The sequence below is a fragment of the Varroa destructor genome, unplaced genomic scaffold (assembly GCF_002443255.2).
Source record: "Varroa destructor unplaced genomic scaffold, Vdes_3.0 BEIS01000007.1, whole genome shotgun sequence".
Classification (NCBI taxonomy): Eukaryota; Metazoa; Arthropoda; class Arachnida; order Mesostigmata; family Varroidae; genus Varroa; species Varroa destructor.
The window spans coordinates 315,735-327,096 of record NW_019211460.1 but is presented as its reverse complement, the minus strand read 5'-3'; the positions used below and the strand labels follow the sequence as shown (position 1 = coordinate 327,096).

Here is an 11,362-nt window from a genome sequence, read left to right as displayed (position 1 = left end):
GCCTACGTAATGCCTGCCTGCCTGCCTGCCTGCCTGCCACAATGCGTAAATGACGACACTTCCTAACGCACATGCACTCATCGTACCAGGCTAGAATAGAAAACGTAAACAGCCAGGTCCAATAGACGTATGTATCGCCAAACGTTTCCCATAAGCAATTCCACGAAACGATGCACGACGTGCACTGAAGGTTAGTGGATCCGCGCACAAACCTAAATATCCTTGCGGAACGTGCAAGATGATAGAGCAATGAACAATGTAATCCAGGCGACTGATTCATTGGGCGTAAACAGAACAGCAGGTTGCGCTGTTTCTGCCGAGAGACATATACATGTGTCGTATAGCCCAAACAAGCAGCGGTGAACCTATAATCGAACCCCCGTCAATCGCTATGCAACACAGTCGGTCACGCAGGGCTCAATGTAGTATTTGTTAATTGTAAGATAAAATAGTTGCGTTTTACATCACAATTAACTTTTGCGATAAACAAAAAGTGCCTGATACGTTTACTCTAGCATAGTATAATGCACCCACCTCTGATATTAGCTTGACTCACTTCTGCTTTATCATAACTACTTCTCCATAAGATGTTTTGTTTTTTCAAGTATATCGTATTGAGACGCTTGGCAATAGATAATCATTTTAGCTTATAAGCGGTATTTTTATCATCAGACGAAGCGATTAATTTTCGTCTGCTTTATGCCACCAAAGGAACTTTACGTAAAAAAGATGCGCAATGGGCTGGTCAATTTGCTTTCGGAAAATCATTCTGCGACCATCAGCGGCTTCAACACGTATTTCCCTTAACAGGTAACCTACAAAATGGATGACACGGACAACGACCATGTGATTATTGAACGAATAAAAACACAAATACAAAAATTGAGTAATAAACCAGTAATTCGTTATATATATATATATATATATATATATGTGTGTGTGTGTGTGTGAGCAGTGAAAGTAAAACACAGAGAAACAGAGCGTGCGACTAGAATTTATTTCAAGGAACCACGGACAAGATAACAATTGTTTTAAAAAAGCCTTGGTTTTTCGTTTGAACATGGGTTTCTGCCTACTTATATCATATGCCGACGTAATTTCAAGCCCTTTAGATACGACACTAGAAACGTAACCCCGCCATGATCTAGGAACTTAATAGGGTGAGCAGTTTCTATTAGTCGTGCGCATCTTCGGCAGGGAAGTTTGCCGTAATAACGCTATAAAGTGGTCGTGGTCACTTTTGTGACGTTTCAATATGTGTATGTGGTTGCTTATTGCAACAACGACTTTTCTATAGCTGTGTACAGTTGGCGTAATGGAGCATTTACCACTGAAAGCAATCGGCCCTGGAAACAAATTAATGTCTGGTGTTGACTGCTAGTATATAGGTGTCGCTGCATATTCTTCTTAATCATGCAGAATATTTTTAGCCCACCCTTTGCCCCCTTTTCTCCTTCCTTCGTTGCCTACTCTGTGAGCGAATTTTAGGAGCATAGGCGTACTTTTCCTCTTTGATTTTGATGAATGTGGCCTTACGATATGGAAGCCATGTGACAAGTATGTATATGTACGATTTCCCGCTACCGAAGAGTTGTAGCCAGCCCCTTCTGCGGCGTACCGGAATTCCGTGTTTAGTAATGTTATGCCAATCTACTACGGTTAGTGGTATGACGAACAGTCGATGAGAAATGTAGATTTCATTGCTGAAAATCTTTTACGGGAACAGGCTTTAATATATAGGGAGAACTGTTAGCCAGGACCCAGATTTGGAATTAACTCGAATTATAAGTTCCACGTTACGGCTGTGGCTGAGGGCAATATTTCGTTCATCTAAAGGATAATTCAGGGATGGTTTATTCACGGCAGAAGCTAATATGAGTAGTACATATTAAGAGTTATCTGAAATATAGTAAGTCTGGTATTGAATATGCCAACAAAATTTACGGTACAGTTAGATGGACAGTCGAATGACGGCAACGGAAAGCCGTAAATGCCAATTGTTTTTATATGAGATACTAATAGTAAACTACAAATAGAGAAATTTCAGTGTCAACTGGCCGACCTTTTTTTCTTTAGATATCTAGCTCTAAATTATAGATCATCAGAAAGTTAGCCAAGATGGTATTGTGCGTAGCACCCGAATGCGACTTCGTGTAAGTTTGGCGAGAGACAGAAAAACTCCAGCTTGCAAAAGAAAACTTACATCAAGTCGCATTTAGCGTTTAGTGCTTACCAGGGAAAACGAATTACCCTATCACTTAAATCTTCAGTATTAGAATTTATACGGGCGGTATGAAAAAATATCAATCTGCAGGTTTGAGATTTTCCAAAACATTTTCATACACAGAAGCAGCTATCGCCGCAGATATCTCCAACGTTTCAGAAGAAAATAGTTGTTAAGAGATTTTCTTTACCTAATAAAAATCGAATACCGGTTTCTCGTCATATAATACTTATGTGTTTTTGGTAATAATAAGATGCTTTCGAAAAATTCACACATTTCTAATGTTTTATAACATAATGGTAACATGAATAATTGCAAAAATAAACATAATTTACTTTTTATAGTGACTTGTCATAATACCACTTTTTTTTTTACCTAATCTCTCATGTTATAACAGAATCCATATGTTCTGCACAACAAAATAGGACTGTGAACATCTTAGAAATTGAATATTGTGCCTAACGAAACGCAACTTATCTATCCGTGTCGACGACCTAATACGACATCCCAACGACGCACCCTGATACGAATTACGGAACGCTATTTGAGATTATGCATAGTCAAATATGGGACATGGCCTGTCCACGTAAAGAAACAACCAGCCTTTGCAGAGTTCTAAGAAGTCAGAACCCCAAAAGCGAAAGCAAAGAGCTATATTGGAGTAATTGAAAGCGCATAACTCTAACAATGTTAGCGCGAAATCATAGCCTAGGTTGTCCTCCTGCAGTCCAATTCCGCCCATCGATTCTAAAATATCACTGTAAAATATTCTTGCATAATTGTATACTTCTTATTTTTTCGCTGAGCTTTTTTTATAGCAGTTATTGTTGTTTATATGTATACATATATAGTACTCGTTTAGTATAGAGTTTTATAGACATTAATAGAACTTGCTGTCTTTGTTTCAGCCCCGATAGAGGTAACTTAGGGTCCGTTCTCCGAAGTGTTAGCTTAAACAAACTGGGTGCAGCAACCTCCGCATTTGCAAATCAGCCAAAAGTCCATAAGTAAACTTCAAGGAATACGACTTCGCAATGATCATTATGTCCAATAACCGTTGATTGCAATCTTTCGCTAATCACCAGGCAGTTTCATTTAATATAGCCAGTCATGAATATATTTTTTAATAGAAAATATAAATTTCAGAGTATTTCATAAATACTATGGCACGAACAAAAAATTATCCGTCAAATCTGTGTTTTTTCAATATCACAAGTTTGGATTTCTGGCCAACTCAGCCAGAAAACTGTGCTTCCACAAGGCAAATCTTCGAATGTAGTTTATTTTTTGTTTGTTAAAAAATGTTCGAATGCATTTAGGTTGTAATTAGGAGTACATTGAAGGTGAATACCTGTGTCAATTTTTAATTATAGTGCTTTTGTTTGTTAATAAAGGTCAACATACTAATTTGTGCATTGCTGCATTTTGGGCGATCGCGAACTACAGCGGTCGCTATTTCATTTAGACAAAACACCTCAATTTTACCTAGACATACGTATCCTCCTCCTCCCTGAAGCTTGCCAGGAATTCATCAGCAGCCCTGGTATTCTTCGCGACATCCCCCCCTCACGCCGCCTTGCATATGGCCTGTTGTTTATGTTAGTTGCACACCTTTTGCCTACAATGTGTATAAGTTTCTGCTAGCTTTCGATAGCTCGTATCCTTCTGGGACCAGATGAGAGAGGGAGAGAGGGGGAGGGAGGGAGAGAGAGCGAGAGAGACAGACAAACAAACAGACAGACAGAATGAATCCTTCTTTCTCTTCGACAAATTGAAAGATCCGTTATAATCAGGTTTAAGGGTTCAAGCATGAAAATGTGCATCGATAAACCTGCAAACGACCTTCACAGATCGGACACAGTGAGACTGAATAGCTCATTGGTCATTGTCAAGCAGGATGCATGTAATGAGTATTGTGGTGGCCTTCTGTGCAGTAAGCGAGGCCCGTTATCAGCTAGCACCTCCGCAAACGAGCGGCTCTAATGGAAAAAGTGAGTTCTTCGATGCGTACTTCTTCGAGAATACTGGCAATGCGTCGTTTGGCTTCTCCATACCACTCTTCTCCGTTACTGTACCAGGCTATGGACGAGAGCATCCCGACCTCGAACAATTTCGCACAGTAAACTTCGGTAATCTTGCCCTACTCGGCATGGTGATCCTTGGCACCATTACCTTAACTATGCCGCTCTTTACTTCTAAACCTGACTGGCTATCGCAGCCTCTTTCATTTTTGCCTGGCGCAGGCGAAGTACTTCGAAACCGTCGTGACATATCGTTTTCAAATACGGAGAATAGCTTCTTATCCCCCCGAGTCATCGAGGATAGCGCCATGGAACACGTGATTACCTGGATTGATATAGTTCTCACCAGAGTGCCTCCGCTTATAATGAAAGATGGCCGCGAATGTATGAAGCTTTTCATCTGCAAATTGAACCAACGCCCGAAACGTTATGGATTCTTAGGCAAGATCGCGAAGGTCGTTTTCCCAGCACAATTAATGTACGATATGAACAAACGAAAAAATGGCACCCGTTTAGCAAGCGACGATATTATTCTATCGTACGCAAACGCGGCGCTGCTTGGATATCTGAATCGAGACGATTCGACAGACACGGACACGTGCATGTATAAATACTACCGTGGATGTTGGCTTGCCACTCCTCATTGAAACTGTCTTCATTATCCTGTCGATTTGTGCAACTTGTACTCGTGTGATGATAAAAAAAAAACCGCTACCGAGATTAAACATTCGTATATGCAGATAGATGTTCTTTGTTTTCGGGTCCAGCTATCGATCTTAAACTAAATCCTGAGCGCAGTTGTAAACGGGCTATACATGGAATTTATCAGTATTTACTTCGAAGTTCCGGTCTGAATCTGTACTATGACAAAGACAGACGATTCGTTCCGATACCTCTGAACGCAATAGTTTTTTGACTGCCAATAAACGATTTATTCTCATATGACTTTCTTCAGTAAAGCGTTCTTATTTACACTAAGGCAAAATCCGCTGCTCGTTATAACAGAGGAAGTCGCGTTTATCCGTAAATAATCACGCTTATTTAAAGCTATACCGACCAAATGGGCCCAAAGCCGCCCCCGTATACATTCATATGCACATATTGATTCAATATCAATAATTAAAAATGTCTTCAAAAAGTTCGGTTACATAATCTGCGAAGTTTTTTCGTGCTCAGCATTTTCTTCTATAATCGAATCATTTTTGTAACCCTTAATTGCATATTTGTATAAATTGTAAGATGCATAACGTTAATAATTATGTAGTACCGTAAGTTATGTAGTTATTACAGGACAACTTCCGTATAGTGATTGCTACTACCACAACTACTAAGTACGCAAACTACATGTAGCGGTTCGATACAGCGAACTTCCATCGCGCATTTGATCGTGCAACATGCAATAATACTCAGTAGGTCTTGTAAAATATACATACTTAGATCGTACGTAATTGCGTGCTGAACCGTACAGTTGAACCGACAATGCGTGTTAAAATTGTGTTTCTTTAAAACTGATTATTGGTTTTGTGCTGCACTTTGTTATAACTAATGTTCTTAGACTTATTTGTTATTGAGGCATTAGCTTATAGTGATTTATGAAGAGAAACATTTTGTTCGCCTAGCGTGGAGTTGAGTCAATGTCGATGGGGCTTGACTTTTATTTGAAGGCGCCGCGTCACCTGGTAACCTGGTTCTAGCTGATTCAAATTGAAATCCAAAAAAATATCTGCGGGCGGTCGCGCGACTTCTTTCCGCCGCTCACTTATTCATATCGTTTTTACCTCCGTGCATTGCCAATGAGCACGTTGGTGCGTTCACTCACCTATCATGACACTTAAGCGAGCACAAGCGAATCCACCTTTTCTATCACACCGCATTAGAAAGCGCAGACGCACTATAAATTGCTAAGGCGTTTCGTATGCCAACGATTCTTAACCGTGGCGATGGCGGTAACAGTCATACCATCATCACTGCTCGTTGTAATTGTGACGATGGCAATTCTGAGTCAGTTTTCAACGCCTGGCAATGCTTTCGTGAAAAAGCTTCTTGAAACGAAACTCTTAGCATCCATGATGAAGGAGCTGAACAATCAGCCGTTCTACGACAAATATTCCGTGTCCTACTCAGTGCCACCCTTAAAGCTTCTTCCGTGAGTGACGTTTTGGCGGCCTTTAGTTGTTATCGAGAAGAACCGGATTCATACATTGGATATGCATATGCTATAGAGTCGTTGGTTGTGGTGAACAAATAGTGCTTCGAATGCGAACAAATGTGCTAGAACAAATAGAGGTCTATTTAGCCCCAATGGTAATCCCTATAAGTCACAGATTTCGGCGCTCTAAACGTAACACCGCTAACTTCGACTTACCAAAAGTAGTTAGATAGTAAAGACTGTGCATTGTCTAAGTAATACAGTTGATTTCCATTGTGTTTGATTAGAATGAATACGGATACTGTGGAGACGACCATGCCAATACCATTGATAACGCGAATGAAAATGATGAAATCACCAATGGACATGTATCAACTTGAGCACATCGCCCCTTACTACAAGGCAGCGTATTCGTATTTCGATCATCCCGCCCATCAGAACCATCATCATCCAGATCATGAGGAACCAGGGATCACTAGACATCCCGATCATTCCGTTCAGCATCACCCCCATATTGAAGATCATCATTTTGATCATGATCATGATGATGCTGATGATGATGATGATAATGAGCATGATCATCATTACCATCACGATCATCTTGCCCACTTTTCTGGTGAGTTAGATCAAACATCCACTGATTAAGGTGAATCTACAATTATAATTCCTTTGGCGTTATCCGAATTTGATAACTTAAATAGCATATTAGGGAAGGTAATCAAACATGTATAAATCATCTATGAATATCTATAAGAACAAAGGGTATCGAAGTAAACTCAAATATGGCACTACAGTCGGTTCGTCATAGGGCTCTAACGAACTATTGGTAGTAATATGACTACGACGAAAGATGGTTGGCATCAAAAAATACCTAAACACTTCATAGTTTTGCAGTGATGCGAGCATGGCTGATTAGATATCGGTTTTGGGGTCCATTTACTATGTTCCTAGATGAAGTCTACCCAACCGACAGATCTCAGTACGTTTTTGGCCTTCGATAACAAATGTAGAATTTGAGCTTCTAATTTTTGTTTATTTTCTTAACACTTTTAGATCACGAAATGTACAAGCAATCGTCGATGAATAATATGCGAAACAACCTATACAGTCAGGCAACAGCAGTCATGAAGACGGGGGCACTGAAGGCCAGGCCGTGGCCCGTTCCTTCGCGGGGACTTAGGAAGACCAATCTGGATTTCAATGAGAATTTCTCGTTAGCTGAAATAGAACCGACGAATAGTGGATTTGCAATGAACGCTATGAATGGCGAGATGGGAAACTTTGGGCCATCTGTGGACGTCCCCAGTACAATCGAAGGGAGCATGGACATTTCTAGAGGTGGAATAAAAAATTTAAACACCGCTGTGGAAAAAATTAAGCAGCTCAATAAAAATGATGACGTAAGTGAGATTAGCGAGGAGCAGATGAAACGTCCTATTACACAAAATATGGAAAAAGATTTTGAAAATGACGAAAGTAAAAAGAAGAATAAGAACGAGTCTTTGGCAGAAATGAAGCCCGCGAATATAGACCAACTTAATATTATGAAACCTTTGGATATGATCGCGGTATCCAGGAATCTCACGAGATTGCCAGCAAAAACTATGAACAAGACGCAGAACCATGGTAAGGGTCGTAATTATCATTCTGTATTTGGTGCGCAGCCTTTAGCTGAAATCAAATGCTATAAGGACACTTTCTTTACGTTGTAGTCTCTATAACTTCTTATTTAGGTTTACGCGATTGACACATTCGTTTCATCTAGCAGTTGTATATAGATCAGAAATCTGTGCCTTTATGTGTGAATTAAAAGACCCTCAGTTTGATGGACAATGTGTACTAATCAAGACAGCTCAAAATTGTAGGCTTATTTATAAAGCCCTGAATAATAATGGTCCCAAGCTAGCCTTTTGTGGTGATGATATATATATACTTAAGTGTATTGGAAGAATGTTAAAGTGAGAGTTCGCGCGTTTTCAGTTGAATAATTTGACTTTTTATAGGGAAGATGGAATCGATTTTGTACTCCGAGCTAACCCAAAACCAAGGCAATCGAGGCAGTGTGTATTTATCGGGTGTCCCTCCGAAGATGATACTGCCGAGATACCATACTCCAATGTCACCCGTCCAGTTTACGATGAGGTTGCCATCCTCACAAAATGGGGCGAATGAAGTTGGCCAGAGTCTAGTTGGACGAATGCGAAATGCCATGGGCAACTTTGGGTTGGGCGGTACACGACGGGGTAACTGGAACCAATTAACTGCTAACATAGCTAAATTCCATGATATTAATCAGGGTACTATGGGTCAGAGGTTAACTTCTGCCGCTCAAAAAATTATGCTCAAACCTCTGATGATACCTAACAGCCCACCTGCTATGATGGATATGTACAACAGCATGCCCCCATTCAACCTTGGAATGCATCCCGGTAAGTAATACATTCTACTTGTATAGATTACTTAACATGTAATTTTTATTTGAATTGTGTCATTTATGTACCTTAAGCTGGCGTTCAAACTAAAGAAAGACGACTTCCTGTTCATATTCTCTAACTCACCTGGATCAGCGGTCCGCTATCCTTTCAGTTCTTTTCAATGAGTTATGGCTCCAATAGATGTTCAACTATGAAATAACACCAGAAAACCTAGCCTTTAATATTAATAATAGCTCTAATGTCTTTCTTAAAGGGGCTATACGAATACATGTAAAATGCATGTAAAAAAAAAGTTGACATTCAACGTTCCAACAGGAGCCATACAGCTTGTGCAACAGTTTTCCCAGTACTTCTGCTGAAGTACTGGGAAAACCTAGTACGGTTTACGTACAGCTCGATGTAATATTGAAAGTATCATAGTTTCGACGATGCACGGTAAAGCATGTAAATTTTTAAGCGATAGCTCAGTCAGCCTAAAAACTGTCTTTGATCGGGATGCCGAACTAAAATAATAGCCACTTGTGCTAGTAAATGAAACATTTTTGAGATATCGTTCGACCCTATGCTGAAGCTTATTGCCGTCTTATCGCTAAACCATTATATGCATTTTATGGTGCGGGGGCGCATTTATAGGAACAAGTATTTAGAGGTTTCTGTGCGCACTCAACTGATTATGCTATTGGCTTTCATTATTAGCGATGGAAGGTATGCTTCTCGATGGTGCAGTTGCGTATCTCAAGCAACCGTCACAACCGCGCCCCAAGGAAGGCCTTCCAGCTTACTTAGGCTCAATCCAACAGAGCCCAACACAAATTCGCAACAAACCCCATCATTCTGAAAGCATGGCTTCCCAGCACCAGCAGTTACGTAGGCAAATGGAGAAGATAATGGACGAGTTCACTAGGTACGAAATATTTGTCCTCTCTACCCACAGTCGGCACAATCAATATCATTCATAGGCAGTTCTCTATAAGTTAGCTGCGATTAACATTATGTTTGCAATTTCTTACTTATTTCGAGTTAAGTTACCTCGTTTCGCATATATTTAGTAAATCGATTTGTTTATTGAATAACCAAATTAAAAACATTACATTTTATCATTGATCTTCATTCGTGCTATACGTTTCGCTGCATAGAGCGATAGCATAATTAGGCAGCAACGACAGATATATAGTAGAATTACTAACTAGTAGTCCTGGGCTTAAAGTCACGGATCCTAATATCTTTGTCTTACGTTTTAGTCTTATATTTGTCCGGCAGTGAAGGTTTTTTAAAAACTTTCCAAAAAGTTGTCCATAGGATAGTCATAGTGACCTCAACCGTAGATTATGCATTGCATTTCAATTCGCGTCGCTAAAAGCTATCAGTTTTTACCGCGCGTTTACCACATTTTGCTTTTTCTTCGGATGGTGTTTTCGGCCCAAAACGTCATTTTTCAGTCGAGGTCGACCAGTTGGTTCCAATAAAAACTTTTCATACATAACACACTTTGTTAACTCTCATACACTATTTCTTTGAAAAAATCTTTCAAAAACACTTCTTCAAAAGCTAGCCCACACATTTTATATACCCTTTTTTTTTTGATAGATGTATAAAAAACATTTTGCAGAAAAAACAGCCAGAAAAGCCAAGATAAACAATGGATTGTCGTGTCAGGCAAAACCAGGACACATCTGAAGCGAATCTAGGATCTTAGACTTTGGGCTCGGGACCACCTCACGACGTTTATGTTATGTTCGTACATCAGTTAATTAAAAATCAGTCAACAAAATTTGCCACGTGCTTCTGTGTACAATTTAGGTTATACATCAACACCGTTCCTTCGACAAAGGTTTAGCAGGTTTTTGGGGGTACCGTGTTCATTTCAGGAGACCAGCCCATTTTCGGCAGAGTCCTCATGTGGCTAGTCAGCTTCAGCCTGAGTTATCTAATTTCCATGCCTCTTCTGGTTCCCACACTCGGGTAACGACTGAATCGGTGCCTTCAAATCTGAAGCGGCTGCAGAAGAACAAACAGGAAAACGCCGAAAACCAAGTTGCTGAACAGACGTCAGCTTTGACGCTTAAGAAGCAGGAACGAGACAGTGTTTCCGAAGCCAAGGAACCAATGAATTCTACGATTGCTGTAGGAATCACTGACACTTTTTAGTTAGCTGTTGATTTGACGCGTATGATCGAGTAAGTATTCGTTGTGACAAGTTTTACATGTTCTCTTGTAAATACACATAACATTTACTCTGTATTGAAAATAAATATTTCTGTGAAGAAATAAATCAATCTACTGTTGTGTTAAATGATGAAAATCTTCATTTATCGATGTCGGGATTAAATAATTACTCACTAGTATAAGTATCGCTCGTTGATAACTTCCAAATGTAAAAGTCCTTTTCCCTTCCATGTGAAACCAATGTGATATTATAGTAAAATTTGCATATCACCTCTTTACAGAAACAAATTTATAGTTTTATTTATTTTAGTTTAATTAAGATACACTCAAAATCTACCCGAAAAATAGATTTGATGTTCGACTTGAT

At 39.7% G+C, this 11,362-nt stretch overlaps 1 protein-coding gene and 1 long non-coding RNA gene across 7 annotated transcripts in view; one reads left to right on the top strand and one right to left on the bottom strand.

Moving 5' to 3' along the window:
• LOC147754163 (uncharacterized) overlaps window positions 1-6,173 on the bottom strand; it is a 57,126-nt gene extending 50,953 nt beyond the window's left edge. The window contains exon 1 of the long non-coding RNA XR_015318055.1: window positions 6,065-6,173. This is a non-coding gene — a long non-coding RNA (uncharacterized LOC147754163). The remainder of the gene's footprint in view (window positions 1-6,064) is intronic.
• On the top strand, window positions 199-11,122 carry LOC111253996 (uncharacterized). 6 transcript variants are annotated; one of them, XM_086976242.1, is made up of 7 exons: window positions 199-438; window positions 712-810; window positions 6,682-7,010; window positions 7,448-8,020; window positions 8,398-8,823; window positions 9,526-9,733; window positions 10,698-11,122. In XM_086976242.1, the coding sequence occupies exons 2-7, from the start codon at window positions 737-739 to the stop codon at window positions 10,975-10,977; spliced, it is 1,890 nt and encodes a 629-aa protein (XP_086832368.1). In that variant the 5' UTR covers window positions 199-438; window positions 712-736; the 3' UTR covers window positions 10,978-11,122. The 6 variants fall into 6 exon arrangements, with proteins under 6 accessions (XP_086832368.1, XP_086832370.1, XP_022670115.1 ...); XM_086976244.1 differs by lacking the exons at window positions 199-438; window positions 712-810 and adding an exon at window positions 6,186-6,391 and having other exon boundaries at window positions 10,825-11,122; XM_022814380.2 differs by lacking the exons at window positions 199-438; window positions 712-810 and adding an exon at window positions 6,186-6,391.
• The last annotated feature ends 240 nt before the right edge of the window (window positions 11,123-11,362 follow it).